This window comes from Delphinapterus leucas, chromosome 18 (assembly GCF_059928025.1).
Source record: "Delphinapterus leucas isolate spDelLeu-1000000601 "Yukka" chromosome 18, BTC_Dleu_Yukka2, whole genome shotgun sequence".
Lineage (NCBI taxonomy): Eukaryota > Metazoa > Chordata > Mammalia > Artiodactyla > Monodontidae > Delphinapterus > Delphinapterus leucas.
This window is the reverse complement of record NC_143146.1, coordinates 32,041,947-32,060,251: the sequence shown is the minus strand read 5'-3', so window position 1 is coordinate 32,060,251 and position 18,305 is coordinate 32,041,947. Positions and strand designations below refer to the sequence as shown.

The 18,305-nt window shown below is 39.3% G+C and overlaps 1 protein-coding gene across 5 annotated transcripts in view; it reads right to left on the bottom strand.

Moving 5' to 3' along the window:
• Window positions 1-4,940: 4,940 nt before the first annotated feature.
• The window catches only part of KLF12 (KLF transcription factor 12), a 448,910-nt gene continuing 435,545 nt past the window's right edge, over window positions 4,941-18,305 (bottom strand). For 3 of the 5 annotated variants that reach the window (XM_022577047.3, XM_089899449.1, XM_022577046.3), the window contains one exon: window positions 4,941-16,435. In XM_022577047.3, the coding sequence (XP_022432755.1) occupies window positions 16,254-16,435 (182 nt within the window). In that variant the 3' untranslated portion in view covers window positions 4,941-16,253. The remainder of the gene's footprint in view (window positions 16,436-18,305) is intronic. The other 2 variants (XM_022577039.3, XM_022577040.2) reach the window with 1 other exon arrangement.

Sequence of the window (18,305 nt, the reverse complement as noted above, 5' to 3'; positions counted from 1 at the left end):
ACCTAGAAGATATGAACAAATTCCTAGAAATGTACAATCTTCCAAGACTGAGCCAGGAAGAAACATAAAATATGAACAGACTAATTACCAGTAATGAAATTGAATCACTAATTAAAAAAAAAAACTCCTCCAAAGCAAAAGTCCAGGACCAGATGGCTTCACAGGTGAATTCAATCAAACATTTACTGAAGCGTTATCACCTATCTTTCTCAAACTATTCTAAAAAATTCAGAGGAAGTATTGCCTTCGAACTCATTCTACAAGGTATCATCACCCTGATACCAAAACCAGACAAAGATATCACAAAAAAGGAAATTACAGACCAATAACACTGATGAACATAGATGCAAAAATCCTCAAAATATTAGCAAACCTAATCCAACAACACATTAAAAGGATCACACACCATGATCAAGTGGGATTTATCCCAGGGATGCAAGGATGTTTCAATAACTACAAATCAATAAATGTGCTACACCACACCATGTTAACAAACTGAAGAATAAAAATCATATGATCATCTCAATAGATGTAGAAAAAGCTTCTGATAAAATTCAACATCCATTTATGATAAAAACTCTCCACAAAGTGGGTATAGAGGGAACATACCTCAACATAATAAAGGCCAATTATGACAGACTTACAGGCAACATCATACTTGACGGTGAAAAGCTGAAAGCACTTCATCTAATATTAGTAATAAGACAAAGATGCCCACTCTCACTCATTCTACTCAATATAGTATTGGAAGTCCTAGCCACAGCCATCAGACGAGAAAAAGAAATAAAAGGAACTCAAATTAGAAAAGAAGAAATAAAACTGTCACGATTTGCAGATGACATGATACTATATATAGAAAGACACCATCAAAAAACCATTAGAGGGACATCCCTGGTGGCGCAGTGGTTAAGAATCTGCCTGCCAATGCAGGGGACACGGGTTCGAGCCCTGGTCCGGGAAGATCCCACATGCCGCGGAGCAACTAAGCCCATATGCCACAACTACTGAGCCTGCACTCTAAAGCCCACGAGCCACAACTACTGAAGCCCGTGCGCCTAGAGCCCACGCTCTGCAACAAGAGAAGCCACCGCAATGAGAAGCACACGCACCACAACGAAGAGTAGCCCCCACTCGCCGCAACTAGAAAAAGTCCGCACACAGCAATGAAGACCCAACGCAGCCAAAAATAAATAAATTTATATTTAAAAAAAACCCATTAGAACTAATAAATGAATTCAGTAAAGTTGCAGGACACAAAATTAATACACAGGAATCTGTTGTGCTTCTATACACCAACAGTGGGGCTTCCCTGGTGGCGTAGTGGTTGAGAATCTGCCTGCAAATGCACGGGACACGGGTTCGAGCCCTGGTCTGGGAGGATGCCACATGCCGCAGAGCAGTTAGGCCCGTGAGCCACAACTACGGAGCCTGCACGTCTGGAGCCTGTGCTCCGCAACAAGAGAGGCCGCGATAGTGAGAGGCCCACGCACCGCGATGAAGAGTGGCCCCCGCTTGCCACACTAGAGAAAGCCCTCACACAGAAACAAAGATCCAACACAGCAAAAAATAAATAAATAAATTATACACCAACAGTGAACTACCGGAAAGAGAGATTGAGAAAACAACCCCATTTACAGTTGCATCAGAAAGAGTAAAATGCCTAGGAATAAATCTAACCAAGGAGGTAAAAGACCTGTAGTCAGAAAAGACACTGATGAAAGGATTGTAGAAGTTTGGTGAATCCAAAATCTGACGGGGTGGGCTGGCAAGTTAGAGAGTCAGGGAAAAGTTGCAGTTCAAGTGTAAGTGCGTTTGCTGTCAGAATTCCTTCTTTCTTAGGGACAGTCTTTGTTTTATTAAGGCCTTTAGCTGATTGAAAGAGGCCCATCCACATTATGGAGGTTAATCTGCTTTACTCAAAGTCCACTTAGTTAACTGTTAATCTCATCCAAAACACACCTCACAGAAACATCCTCAATAATGTTTGACCAAATATCTAGGCACCGTGGCCCAGCCAAGTAGACACATAAAATCAACCACCACAATGGATAAATTGCTCAGTGTGAGAAGTTAGCGCAACTGGATTTGCCATGGGAGATGGGCAGGAGCAAAAGAGAGAGAGAGATCAGTCAACTAGAGGCTTTCAAACTGTATTTTTTACATTGCGCCTTGTCACATGCATGCTCTTGTGTACATAACTGAAACAAAAGCTACGCTTCATCTCCTCTGCTCTTTCTTCTCTTCCTTTTTCTTGCATTCCATTACACTCCATTCCATCCTGTCCTATACCATCCCATTCTATTCTTTATTTAATTTTTGAAAATTTTCATCTTGACCCAGTAAATGGATTTCATTGCCACTAATGGATCACAAAACTCCAGTGTGCAAAAAATGAATGTATAATTTACATGTGTGTGTGTGCGTGCACACGTGCATGCGTGTAGTAAATCAAAGAAGAAGCTGACAGGTCAGGAAACAGAGACAGCACACTTTAGACCTTGAAATGATCCATAAACCAAGAGAATGAGGTGATTGTGATGATGCGAGCAGCCTTGCCTCCTTTACCCCCGGGGCTGCACATGCCCTCAAAGTTCACGGAAATCCTGGGGAGGGCTTTGGTCTTTCACTGGGCATGGAATTAGGGATCTGGGCAACTGCATGCAAGAGAGATCTCAGGGGACATGGAAGCCCCGCTGATTACCTGTGTTACAGAAGCTATTCTCTCTACATTTAACCTTTCACAACACCTTAGCCAGTTCTGGTTGTGCTTATCCGTTTATATTTCATACTATAGAAACTGTGTATTTATCTACTCCAATGGTTGTAACCTAGTTTCAGTCAGGGATCATGTCTGAGGTACAATTTTTATATCCCATATTGATTAGTATAATACCTACACGGAGTAATAACTCAAATGTGTGCTTTATTTTATGCATATAAAACTTTTTACTAGTAACCATAATAACATTGACTTGTTATGGGTGGCTGAATAAATAAACTGTATGAAATCTCCTAACCATTCTCCTATGGTTTAGATATAGCAAATATAATTTCTCACTTAAGTTACAAAATATTGTTTTTTATATATATATATATATATATATATATATATATATATATATATTACAAAAGAATCAACATCAATGCCCAAGTGACTGTGTGGATTCATGCTGAACATATTACAAAGTAGTGGCTCCAAATTAGCCATGAAAGGTGAGGTAGGGTTCAGCAATGGAATGTACAGTCTGTACTAATGTAAGCTTTAAGGGCCCTGAGGATGATCAATTATGCTAACCCTTCATGACCACATCTACCTCATGAATTGGTCTCTGGTCAAGCTGAAGAGCTCAGAGGAGTCTGGGGCACAGCAAGGCTGCCCTTGAGATGTTTGAACTGACCTGAGCCTTTGGTGCAGTCTGAAAGCTCTAAGGGATCTGGACATCACAGTAGCTCATGGCACAGACTTACAGTGCCCTGCAATCCTCTCCAAGGTAATAGATTACAATATATGCATGTAAACTGTAGCTCTAATAAAAGGGGGCATCATGATGGCTATACATATTTTTAAGCAATTCTGGAGTATTCCCTGAGTGAACCTGTTTTTGGCATACCTGCTTAAGTCTGATGTTGATATTATCATGGCCTCATAAAACTGAGTTACACACACACACACACACACACACACACACACACACATATGAATTTACCACAGTGAAACTATAAAAGGGAAAGATCATGTAAAAGTTGTTCCTGTAGGAGGAAAATGTATTTTATTTTAGAAATAGACAATCATTCAAGTGTATGGGCTGTGTAGGTGTTCATTGGTGAATTTAGACTAAACAGGAAGTGACGTAAATTATACTTATTACACTACTGGGAGAGAAATATATTAAATCCAGGCAGCACTTGGACAAAGCACAGGGAACTCATTGTGTTGAAGGAAATCATGCAACTTTGGTGGGAAGACAATGTACTATATGGTATGAAAACCATCAGTGGCCTTTTGGGACTGAAGCAGTTTTTTAGGGAGTATAATTTTGTTCTAGCACTGAAATAGTTTTGTTTTTTGATAAAGCTCCAAGGTATTCTCATCTTAATCACATTGCTATTTCTATACTTTTAACTCTTTCATGCTGTTGCTTTGTAGTCATTAACGTGGAGAGAAACAGAAACAGTGAAACCATCAATGTTCAGATTAGAAATCTCAGCTATGGCAAAACATCCAGAGGAAATGTGTAAGAGCTGAGGAAGTTTCAGAATTATCCAGCACCCATATAATTCCACCTACTGTTGAAGTATCCAGCAATCACTTGGGAGAAGAAACACTGACAAATAAATTACCTTGAACGTAGGATAGTATCGGGTGATCTATTCCATGAGATTTGCTTCATGGGTCTATGCTTATGACCAAGTTTCCTAAGGCAGACTGAAAAACAAACAAGAACAAAGCTGTAGAGCTGGCTTAGCTGCTTGTGTGGCCTAAAGAGAACGCTCAGGAAATCAGGCCAAAGACATGTAAATCTGATGTCCAAGTTCCCACTTGGTTACAAAGTCACATCCAAAAATGAAGTAAGTGAATGAATTAGGTTCAGCCTTACAAGTTACTACCATGCTTCACCAGAGTGTTAAACAACAGAGACTATCCTAATTTATTGGCTTTTGCCTGAATGGATTATTTCTAAAATGGCACGACTAAAATGTTCATAAATAGTTTAGTAAAAAAATATACTTACAGTTTGTTGCCTCAATTGTCAAAGAATCTTATCATCATTTAGTGAGTGATTTCTTCTGTAGAGTTGGTGTTGTGATCACCATGAAAGTGCCAAGGAAGCTCGCCCTGGGAGAGGAATCATTCTCTTAGGACCCCTTCAGATGCTCAAAGCAACCAGGCTTGGAAAAGTCAAATATACAGTGAACTGAGCTTCCAACCTACATGGAAGGAGCGGCCTGGATGGAGTGGAGAGTGATGTGCAGCCCTCATGGCTCTCCTTGCACAGCGTCCCTGAGTGGAACCCAGTGATTTCACAGAACTCAAAGTTCATTTACAAATGGATTTGAGTCAGGAATAAAGTGAGTCAAAATCAATTTCAATCTCTGATTTTTATGAGTTATTAAACTACACTACGGTTTGCCAAGTATGAAGAATAGCATTTATTGGATTTATTTTTATTTATTTGTACATACATAATCAAAGGTATTTGTCGAACATTTCTGTGATATTCATCACTACTTATTCTCTCTATCACCTGGACCCCCTGCTCTCCACCTTCCATCCTTTCTCCATCCCCTTAACTTGTAACCCTTCAGTAGCCTAAGACACCAATCCTGGAACCAGACTGACTGGGAAAGTTGCCTGAACTCATTACCTTACTTTTACCTCTGTAAAATTAGGATAATAACAGAACCTAACTCAGGATTTTTGTAATGAATAAAGGGAGCAAATATAATACTTAGAACACTGCCTGGTATCTAGGAAGTACTCAAATATTGTTTTACTTATCATCTTCTTATATAATTGTTAGTAGCATTTACTACCATTCTCATTGTTGAATGGATTCTTCTAGTAGGTCTCCAATTGAAGGACACTAACAGGAGGATACAGTAAGCCCCCTACATATGAACCTTTAAGTTGTGAACTTTCAAAGATGCGAACACGCGTTCGCATGTCGAATCACCGTGTCTGGCGTACGTTGTCACGTGTGTGCGTTCTCTACAAGTGGTTGTGCTTTTGTGTACTTTATTGTACAGTACTGTATAGAGTACAGTAGTACAGTGTCTTTATTCCAAACCCAGGATGTCTGGAAGCATGGGTGAAAGCGGAGGCGATATAGCTGGTACTACTGTACTTTTCAGGGTACTGTACTGTAAGATTAAAAATGTTCTATTTTTTGTGTTTGTTTGGTATTGTGTGAAAAATATTATAAATCTATTACAGTACAGTACTATATAGCTGATTGTGTTAGTTGGGTACCTAGGCTAACTTTGTTGGACTCAAGAACAAATTAGATTTATGAACGTGCTCTTGGAACGGAACTCGTTCGTATGTAGGGGACTTACTGTACTTAGATTTTTCAAGTGCTTTTTTAGCAATTATTTAAAAGATAGTCTACTCATTAATGGTCTTATTTTCAAAACCCTTATAATTGTTTTCTTAAAAAATTTACAGAAATAAACTAGCGTTGGCGTGTGTTAAATGGATCATTCTACACTTAAATGAGCCACAAAGTCTGAAAAATATTATAATTCATTAAATTATACAGATTTAATTTTAGGTTCTGAAAAATATCTCTTTTTCGTATCACTTCATATTTCTGGACCACTTTTTAGTTTTACATTCATTAAAATATTGTTAGGAATCCCTCTTTAGGTCCTGGGTGTTATGAAATAAAACCCTGTCCATTTTTTAGTATAGAGGCTATCTTGTTCTGTGTTTTAAATTACTATACACAAATGGTAAAACTTTTCATAACAAAGGTTTAATTAGAATGGTTAATAACTATGATTTCCAAAGTGTCTGGATCAGCCTTAGTAATAATTAGGGAGTTTCGTTCCATACAAAATGCTTTATTTAACCTTCATGCCTTCATTCAGATAATTATACAAATGCATACAGTTAAAGGTTTAAACTCTATTTCGGTTCACAGCTCAATTCATAGGAAAGTTGAATACAGAAAAGCAATGCACCAACAGAATATGTCTGAGACACCATTAAAAACGATAACACTTGTTCATTTACATCTCTGAGAATAGACTGGAATAATCATCCTCTGAGAGAATCTCATTAGGAGGGTCTCCCTTTACGTTATCATAGGGCAAAAAAAAAAAAAAAAAAAAAAAAAAAAAATCACCATTTTACAGTAAAAGGAAAAAAGCTCTGAGTATATTTACAATACATACACTATACATAAATACAAGAACAACACTTACATAATATTAATAAACTTATAACAGGGGTTGCCTAAACACTACAGAGTATATAAATGCAGAGGAAACTATTGGGAAATTAGATCTTTAGATAAGCTGGAGAAATAAATTCATTTGCAATTAAAACTCTGAACAGAAAACTAAATGAAGATTTAAGAAATTAACACATTTGCTTCCCAGCATTATTGGGGGGGGGGCGGCGGGTTTATCCTTTAATTCGGGAGGACCTCCTCTGGGCATTCTAACTCTCTGGGGTCAGAGACCCAGGAGCCTTTTGTAAAATTACACCTGTAAAGTGAATCAGACGCAGCACATCTATTCAATTTGCTGTTCAGAGGCTTCAAGCCTAGAATAACTGTTTTGTAAACGAAAGGATGTTTTTTGTATTTTTACACAGCTCTTGTAATCCAATCACCATGTATAATGAGCTAAGTGTCAAGGAAAAGGAAAAAGATGCCTGCTTGATTTGGTCAAAGATGATATTTTTCTTTATTCTCATGTGTTTTTTCAAATACCACCAAGAGATTTATTCAAAAGAAGATGACGTTTGAATTGAATCCCACACACCAAGAGCAACGTCTAGACTACTACTAATTATAACTAAGTCATTTTAAGTGGCAGGTGGGTATCTTAAACGTGGTCTGTTCTCATCGTTTCACAACACAAAGTTCTGAGTACATTCTTCTATGGACAAACATGAATTTGCTGGTTTCTCTCTCTCTTTTTTTTTTTTAAATGAGCATGTTATGATACACATAATTGCATTATGATACAGGATGACATAATACAGAAGACGATGTTTTCAAGCTGGTTTTGTAAGTAGTTATCTCACATCCACGGGGAGCTGGTTTGCCACGTGATGCAATGTGTCCCACACAGACATGAACAAAACAATACAGCCACCATTCCATGGGTCGGGGGCGGTGATGGTAATTATTTAAAATGAAGTTTTAAACACAACAAAGTGTGGACAGACAAGTTGATAGGAAAGAGCCTTGAATATAGGCACCAGTGCCCCAGTTCAACAATACCCATCCAATGTAATCAAGTCTGAGGGACGAAATATACCCTGTAGTCTGGATGTAATTACAAAATTCTGTTATGGAAAAACTAGCGGGGCAAACACAAGTAGGACAAAAGCATTTCCTATAATGTTTTATGCTATAGCTTAGGAGTATGAAATTAGCAGAAAGGGAAGATGTTGGTATATCCCTAAAATACCCTACTTTTTGATTACTTGAGCATTTTGACTAGAATTTGACCCAAATTCTACCCTCCTCTTCACCCTTACTTGGAAAAAGCAAGATATAATAATTCATACAAGGAGTCCATTCATTGGTTCTTGCTTTGCCCAAAGGGCAGACTGTTGCCTCAAACATTTAAAATTTCTAGAGAAGTAATCCAGAAAGAAAAAGTACCGATGTGACTATTTTCACTATTCACCTCTTTTCAACTCACTTAGAGTTGTGGTTTTTGTTGTTGAGAAATTATTGCTTGTGAAACCCAATTCACTGAGGAGAAAGCCCCTTTCTGCAGTGGGTTGTGTGCACATGGAACACTTGCTGTCAGCATGGAAGGGAATTTGCTTATACAGGTTTTATCTCTTCCCTCAGCCAAGTAACATGGAAAACGATCATAATTCAGGAGATTCATTTTCAGAAAAAGAAATACCATGAGAAATGACACTCTCTTAATGTTTTCTAAAAGTCCATTAGTATTTCCATAAATCAATACTGTCAGAGACCTTGTTCTACATAGAAAAGGGGGGTCGGGGTCATTTCTCTGAGGTTGGACAGCTTCCTACGTAAAATTCAATTAACCTAACAACAATACTAAAAACAAATTACTTATAAGGCTACTGAAAACATTCCAAGGTGGTCCTGTTAGGTGAGAAATCTGAAAAGGAATTGTCCGTTCTCTCTTCTTGATCATCTGAATGTTCAAGATGGTCTCCCCATTCACCACCGCCAAGAGTGGGCTCTGTTATTAACGACTAGCTCCATGGAGGTGAACATTTCAAATGTAACTTAAACATACTCTAGAAGGTCTATACAGGTGGAAAGCCTTCTAGTAAACCTAGAAAGAAATATGCAGAATCGAGAAAACCTGCTCTGTCGAAAATGCTACAAAGTAGGGAAGAGTTTTAATGATTTTGGATCTCCAGGCCAAACATTTTAAGAGGCAAGTGACAAGTTCAGGGAGACAGCTGGCTGGTGCTGTTTGTTTGTAATAATCCTCCATGTGTGACTTTCCAGGAGAAGGCTGATTTCAAATATTATGTACCACGGTTAAGTCACGTGCTGTATCATGTCCCTATATCTTATTCGGAAAATAGATGATACACATTCATAATAAAACTACTTAAGGGGCTTCCCTGGCGGCGCAGTGGTTGAGAGTCCACCTGCCGATGCAGGGGACACGGGTTCGTGCCCCGGTCCGGGAAGATCCCACATGCCGTGGAGCGGCTGGGCCCGTGAGCCATGGCCGCTGAGCCTGCGCTCCGCAACGGGAGAGACCACAACAGTGAGAGGCCCGCGTACCGCAAAACAACAACAACAACAACAACAAAAAACTACTTAAGAGTTAGATATGGAAGGGTGGCTTCTGGGAACACACGTGCTGTGGCGCACTGGGAAGAATACAGGCTTCAGAGCCAGAGAGAGGTAATGTCACATTCCCACTCTGTCGCTCACTATTTCTGTTTGTGGACAACTCAGCCACCCATAAAATCTGGTACTGTTGTACAGATCAGAGGTAACATGTCTAAATATTGCCTGGTATAGTGCTTGGCACGTAGTAAGGGTTTACTAAAGAACAGCTATTATTTTCATGGTTTGCTGAACTTTTGACCTTTCAAGTTCTTTTAGTTCTTTCAGACAACTTGCAGAAAACAGCCCAGTCAGAAGACTTGCCTTCAGTGAGATTATGGAACCCAGCAGCTTTCCTTTGACACTTAAATGGTTATTTTATACCCTATCCTGGCATATTTCCTTCTTTCCCTTTTTTTCTGAAATGCAGAGGAAGAAACGGGAGATGGTTTTCTAGGCCTATGATCTGGTTCTGGAGAACACTGTCCATCGTGGAGGTCTTCACTGTCTAAAGCCTGAGTGTTTAATCACAATTATACTTTTAAAATTGCTCTTACCAAATGTTTGGCTCTGAAAGAATATGATTTTACTGATAGCTTGTTTGGGTGGATTTGTGCTCTGAGATGGTAAGGCTGGTGAATTTCCAGGGCTCTTGTCTATTCATATCATCTACTCATATATTTCTATTCATGACTCCACTTTTAGCAGTGAAATAATGACAGGAAAATATTGTGAAGTTCTGAATGTAAATCTGGTCATTTCCAGGACTAACTGTAAAGCTTAGTCAAAGACTAGGCCTACTAAATGTGTCATACCTTTGTAGGCTTTTTGGGGAGAAATGATTGTGTCAGTATTCACTCCAAAATGGTTCTTAGATGATAACAGGAAATATTAGGGGAAAAGGATATGAAGAAATGTAAAGATGGATTTGTGCAGTTGATATCAGTGAATAAAATAAAGGAAAACAAACAAATATCTCTAGTGTTTTGTTCTAAATAAACTGGCTTTTCTTAACCGAGCAAAACTTTTTGAGCCACACACAAGTGCTTCATAAGATTGGGGCAAATCACAGTGAAGTTTTCCTCTCAAAATTATAAATGCCGTGTGCCAGAGTATATATTGGAGATAATCATAAAGTTCAGACTTGCATTCTTACATTCTGTAGTTAAGAAAGATTAAATTAAGAAATGCTAACATAAACAAGATTAGGTATATTTAAAACACACCAAATAATTTTTGAGGGGGTATATGAACAGATTCAATTTACTGTGTGCATATATTTACTCTGTGTGCATGTGTTTAGCAAAGGTGGAGGAAAAACCCAGTCTGATGAAGAATTATTGCTGTGTAAAAGTATAGGAATATCTCATTGGTCATAATGTTTATTGACAGGCACTTTCAGCTTTTAATTCATGTCTGAAAATTGGCATTAGCTTATTCCTATTGCCAGCACAGATTCATTTCACATGTGGCCATATCCATAGCACTCATCTTGTCAACAGGTAGCTACTGCTAAAAGTATTCCCTCTGGGATTCAACAAGAATAAACACCTGTAGAAGGTGCTTGCTTCTTTTGATAGAGAACTACTTCATGGAGGAGGAAAGTAACTGAGAAAAGAGAATAATTGCTAGATGCTTCTATTTTAGCACAAGTAAAATCCTTTGCAGCTGTTTTTCTCTTTTCAGGCAAAGACATTTTGAGTTTGGAATCAGTTGGCTGCAACTTAAAATGACTTCATTGCGTTCTAAACCATCCTGGCTAAATCGAGACAAGTGGCCACTCCGTTTTGTCAGGAAGCACAAGGGCTGTGCTCTGACAGAGCAGAACAGAGTCCCCATGGCAATATCACTAATCGTGTGTAAGATACACAAGGCATATCTGAACAAGTTTTTTTTTTTTTATTGTGATGAAAACTAGAAGCTCTTTTTCCCAACATACTTCATCAAACTATTTACAACCTCTGTAAAATTTGTGAGTTTGAAAATACTTTTTCCACTATCACACATGTCACGAATACAGTAAAATATCTTCACTCTATTTCTTTAAGATGCAGTATCCTCCTGTTTCATTTTCTTACGCAAATCTGTATTTCTATTGCAGTTGCACAGTATTTAGCATATTTAAAGTACCAATGGACATGGGTTGCTAAACAGACATTATTCTATAATGAAACTGTGAAAATATAGCATTTTAAACTTTTATGTACACTTCTTAACTATAAAATGCAGGCAAAGTCATATATACCATTATAAGCTGATTCCCTAGTAAGGTAAATAACTTACATTTCTAGACAGCATGGATTATTACAAATTCATTCTTTTAAAAAAGTTCTCTGTTGATATTTATTAGCCCCCTGGCTGCTGCATATACAGGTGTGTACACAGGTGTGCATCTGTCGGGGGGGGGGCCTGTACAGGTTAAGTGGAAGGCAGTGTGGAGATAAGGAGAAATGCGATATGGAAGACACATGGCTCACCAAACCCCTTTTCTAAACGAAACCAAATCAAGTTGAAAGATTTTTTTCATGAGGTGCACTACCTCAGAAAAGTGGAAGGCAGAGACCTGATCAGTGAAGTTGCAGAATACATTTACCTCCTAAATTTATAGGCATTAATTAGTAAGGAGCAAAATCTGAGATTGGATTATGGACTAGGTGTATTAAGGCTTCCTGGGCCTATTATGATTCATAAGAGTTATCTCACGTTCAATCCTTTACACAAAGATTGTAACTCAACGTATAATGAATGCTGGTATTCTTAACACTGCTTAAATTCTGTCAATCCTTACCGTAAATGTTAAGACACCTTTATAACAACATCATGGCTACATTTCTAAGCAGTTGTAACAATGTAACAAAGGCGTATTAATACATTTGAAGGCCTCACCTCACCAGATTTATTCAATTGCAGCTTTGATAAGTATAATAAAGTACAGAATAAGGAATACTGCATCTTTATCCATATACATGTTATCATTCTGATGAACTGATTTCAAAGTGCAGAATTATATGTTTAAAACACAAATAGCAATTTGAAGTTAAAACAACTGTATAAAAATGAACACAATCTTTGTATAAGCTATTCCAAATTTCAACCATTATGAGAAGGGCCTTTTCAATCATCTAGAACTGGCATTTGTAAACACTGTAGCATTTTGCAAGTTTTTCCCCCATGACATTCCTCTTCCTATTTTCCACTTAAACTTTAAAGTGAATAAAAAGTGCTCTTTTTAAAAAAAAATGTGGTTTATGTTATTGTTATTCAACTGCCTTTGAAAATAAATGTCCTATAGTGTTTTGTAAAAGTAATGCCAGGCAACAGTATAAATTTTATGGTAAAGCCATTAGCAATTTCAGTCTAAATGCCTTAATAGAACTTAAGACAAGTTATCAAGCAGGCTTCTCAAAGTCCACACGCAATTGATGGGATGGGGCTGGAAGTGGATGTGGAAGTGTGAATCTTTTCCCAAACAACCTAAGATCAGGATACAAGGAGGGAATCTATTGAAACCTCAAAGTCTGTACCTCTTAACTTTTCAAATAACCTTAACTTCCTTGAAATCAATCTCTAAAATGCAGAGACAGGTCAACTGTAGCTTCTCAAGCCATTGCAGCTACCTGTGTCTAAGTTCCCAAACATGCACATACGCCCAGCTGCAAACTGAATAGCTTCAAATTTGAAACCAAAGAATGCTTCTAGTTAGAGAACAACTGAGAAGTCCTTTGGATTCTACTCCTTTTCTGTTGTTAATCATCTACTGTGCTTTTAAAAAGAGTCTAGAATGGACATAAGATAAAATAGAGTAGGCTTTTCTATGCCTGAAGATATTCTTACTTAAAAATGTAATTCCTTCTCTCCCAAACTACCTTCTTTTCCACAGGGAAACACTTGTAGAAAATTCACCAAGGAGAATTTGTTGTGTCCCAAGACAAGCCCCAGGTAAATTTCAGTCCTGCGACTAGATCAGCAACTCATTCACTATTTGTGCTTGGATCCCTCCTTAGAAGTATCAATACATCAAAGGGGGGAAATGGCATAATGCTGACAGGTTCTATCAGTAAAATTACTGTCTCAGTTGGGTTGCCACTTTCAGGGGGTGAGCAGACAAGCTCACGTCCCTGAATTTTTCCTATGTTGTTACAGAGGAGCAGCTCATTTCGTTCTGTGCTAAATTTAAATCGAGCTGTCACTCAGGAGGCTCCCACTGCCTGTCAGTTCTATGAATTCTAAAAACCATTTCTACCTGTAACGCTCTCAAGATCTCTCAGCAGAGAACAGGATTGGCCCTTCTTACGAGAGCAGGCAGAGTCAAATCAAGTCTGCCCTTCACCTCAGTGATTCACCTACTATCTGCCAACTTGGTTCCAGGACTAGCATAGAGGGCTTCGCAGCTGTGTTCACCATGCCCTGTGTTCGTCATGCTGTGTTCTTTGCCACTGGCCAGTAACCGACACTGGCCTTTCTATTCAAAATAGTCACAGGCAATGAGAAGTAGGGGTTGCATACGGTACAGATAAAAAACTTTCCAGTTGGTAAAAAACCCCACAAAAACCCAGTGCTTGGTGGGTAGTACACTGTCGTAGCTAAAGAAGCTATTTATCCATAGAATTGCAGCCCTTGTTGGAGGGAAACTGCCAATGAATTTTTCAGACCTGGCAGGAAATGTAGAGCACATACTTTTGAAGGTAGAATTTGACCTGAAAATCATTATGCTGTTGCTTGAACATGAAAAAAAAAAAAAAATCCTTTTAATGCCATCCAACACAAATCATCCTTTTTCAATGTTTATAGTTTTTGCTTCACCAAAATAAGATTATCTGAATTAGAAGATAATCCTAAAAAGGATAATTCTAGAACCAGAAATTATTTCAGAATGTTCACACCTTTAAAAATGAGCTAGTAATATTGTGAGGTTGATTTGTGCAATTCTCCAAATCAAGTGTTTGTAATTAAAATATATTGCAAAGGTCTATGCTGGCAACTTCTTATACCTAAGCTATAAAAAAAAATCTTAATAATAACAACAACAACAACGACAAAAAAAAAAAACCTCACCGAGCCCCTTAGCCACAGAAAGCTGAAAAAACCCAGCTTTTAGTGGGGAAAAAATATGATAATTTTTCTGAAAGAATGCTCATTGGTGATGTATTGCTTTGTTTACTATAGACTTTGCTAGTTGCAAAACGGGCTCATAATTTTTGGGGGCTGACGGGACTATAATTTCCTCTCACCCTCAGCACAGGATGAGTGGGTTCAATACCCCTGCAGGTGCCATTGCAGAACCACTGGGTGCTAATACAGTTTAGAAAATGAAATCTGTAGACAAGAACCTATTGGAGAGTCACTTATCCTTGGCTCTCCAAGGGAGGAAACTAGCACCGTGTCAGGCTTTCCCTGGGGAGCATTCCTTTCCCACTGACTTGGTTCCAAGAACTGACCCATTCACCCAAGAGTTAATTCCCTGCTATGCCTCCGTGGCCTTTCTAGTCACCAAATAACTGTTTTCAAACAAGAAAAGGGGGAGCATAATCTTTAATTGTGGTACTCAACCAAGGAGGACAACAAACAGCAGAAAGATTACCTCAGTGCTGCAAATGTAACCAAGACCTCTAAAATGCTGGGGTGTTTTTTACAATCCCTTTAGTGAGTATGAAAATTGGTAACATGAGTCCTCAGTGAAGTTATTGTAGGCAAGTCCTTTTATTCGTTATTGCTTTTCTCCTCAAGAGGCGCATTATTTCCATCTCTGCTTTGTCTGATTTTTTCATGTTCACTGACTGCCTGGTCAGCCCCACCTCTTACCTTGGTGCCAGTGTGTCTAAGAAAGTTTCCCCCCTCCCCCCGATTCCTTGTAATCAAATACTAGGGGCAGGAAGAGATGATGCCTAGGTGACAGAACACTGCAATTTGAAGTGGGGCAGTAGTTTTTTTAGACAGGCTCTTCCTATTCAACTACAGAACAGCTCTGTGCCCGTCCATGCCAGGGCAGACACCAGGACTAGACTCCAACTGAAATGTCGCTGCCCCTCTGCTCGAACAGATGAACAAAACAGAAGCAGAACAAAACAAAAACGATCAACAACAAACAAATGAAAGAATCAATGTTGGTTTTCTCCAGGGCATGGATGGCATAATGACAAGTTGCGGGTGATATCTAGTGGCTGCCATCACTATTGCAAAGGGCTGCCTGAGCGCTCCTTTCTTTTCAGGTAATGGAACCTCTCCAACAGCTTCTTCTTTTCTACTTTCAGGCTGCTTGCTGGTAACAGATTGGAAGTGGGTTCTATCTTACTTAGACAGTAACTCAAACTTGTAAAAACGGGTTCAGGGGTGGGATGATGGGAGAATAATTCAAATTTACAAGGTCTTGCTCTAGCCATCAATTTGTGGTAGATGACCTTTAAAGTATCAATAACAAAACGTCCGACAGCTCAGAAAATGTACAAACTACAAACATCTTGAAATGGCAGAGGACACAGCACGGAAAACAATGCCTGTCTCTTCAGCATTTGTGTCACCGATCTCCCAGGCCAGCATGAAGTTGTTTCTCGTGTAGTCATGATGGGGGTTACCTTCAGACCGAAAGGAGAAGTGTTACTACTTCTTTTTCCTGCTCTGCTTTCAGACATCGTGGGATGGTGATGCCCTTTTGTGTTAACACTGTGAAGGGGATTCAGCCCTGCTGAATTGGGTGCCGCTAAGAGATCCAGCTCTTACACTCAGCTGGACAGGTAGCCTTCCTCACACCAGCATATGCCTCCGGCGGTGCAGTGCCAAGTGATCTGACCGGGAAAAGCTGCGATCACAGTCTGCGCACTTGAATGGCTTCACTCCCGTGTGTTTGCGGTAATGCCTCGTCAGTTCATCCGAACGAGCGAATTTCCAGGTGCAGCCTTCCCAGGTACACTTGTAGGGTTTCTCTCCTGGAAGAAACAAGGGGACACACACTTTGGTGCTCCATCATTTCTCCAGAAAAACCATCCCAACGTGATATTTGGGGAAATGACTGTTCTCAACGGATTTTCCATTTGGTAATCCTTTGGTTGGGAAACCTAATCACCCCACCAGCTGGTGTTGGGTCAGACAGGTGGCGGTTCAATTTCGTCTCTCTTGCTGTGACACTGGGCAGGTTAGTTAAAACTTGCATCCTCAGTTATGGGTAAGTTACTTTGCAGTCAAAATATCAAAAGGTATAGACTGATTGCTACTGGACGTAATCACCATGGTAGACTGGAAAGGCGTGTTAGGGAGCTCTACCTAGGTTGACTGACTCCAGGGCTAAAACTCACAAAGAACTATAAAGGGTAGTGATTTATATGTTTTGTTGCAATATTCCTCCAAACAGTGTATCACTTAGATGTTTAAAGGTTATTTTAGGGTACAATGTCCTTTTATCAGTCACACAAAATTTCATTAAAAGGTAAGCACTCTACCACCCCCAGAAATTAGGTATTAAGTACTTATTATTTATAAACATCTACTGTTTGTTTGTCTACTGGGAAAGAATCCTAGGTACCTTAATAGTGCAAGTTTCAACATCTTCTTCAGTGACTTAAGAATTAGGGCAAGCCCTAAGGAATCATCAAGTTGGTCCTAGTGTTGAAACCCACAGTAAAAAACAGTCTGAAGAAGTACGTAATTTGACCAGATCCCTCAGTCAACTCGTAAGGACAGTAAAATATGCAAAGGCTTTGCTGGGAAAAGATATGCTATCCATTGTCCAAAAGAGCTCCCTGGGGGAATGGGACAATAGTTGACCTAGGTGTGCTTTTTCCTGGCTCTCATTCAGAATGGAAGCGCTGTCCTCATGCAACCCCACAAGAACTGATCTCTCCTCTGCCGCTTCCATCCAATAGTCAACTAAATGCTGCTTAGCCACACTTGGTGTCTGGCGAAAGGGCCTAAGACAGGGAAAGGAGCTGTTTGCTGATCCCAATGTACAGAGTTGCAAAGTGACTTTTGTTAAATCCACTTCACAGATGAGAAAACTGAGGTTCAATGGAGTAAGGTAACTTGCCTGAGGCCAGTAAATAGATGTGTTTGGTTCCAAATGCAGCGCTTTTCACTGTGTTCTAGGGGAGTGGATAATTCTTTCCCCATCTAAACTCTGTCACATCCTTAGACAACATTGATTCCACCTTCTTAGGTACTTTCAAATTATTCAACTCCTATTTCTATTAAGTCGCCTACCACAATAGATCATACAGGTTTTGTCTAGATGTCTTTCCCCTCTACCAGTTTCTGAATACGCAGAGATGAAGAATCACGCCTCTACTATCCTCAGAGCTTAAAAGCATGTCTCAAACAGTGTTTGAATAAATTAATAAAACTGCAGCACACACAGACATGCTCACACAAAGGCGTGTACACAGGAAACTACTAAGCCCTGTGAATGAGAAGTACAGGTGATGGGAAAACTAGACTGAACCAGACCCAGCAGTTTTTGTTCAACTGTTAAATAAATGTTAACCATAGGGGTCCTTTTAGGATCAAGTGGCCCTTTCACAGCAGTGAGGGAACAGTACAGCCCAGTTAAATCTAGAAATACAGACGCATTAACTGTGGCCCACAGAAAGCTCCAGGTTACTCTGAGAGGGCTCCTGTCAGGTAGATGCCTACTGACTGGATTAATCCAAAACCTCAACTTCCGACTCATTCTGGATGTCCTATGGAGACAAAAATCTGCATTTACAGGTGCCTACTGATCAGAATTCAACAGAAATTTTAAAAAATCAGCAAAACCCCTAACTTAAAAACAATGGCAATCCACCATACAGTATATCCATGGCAACT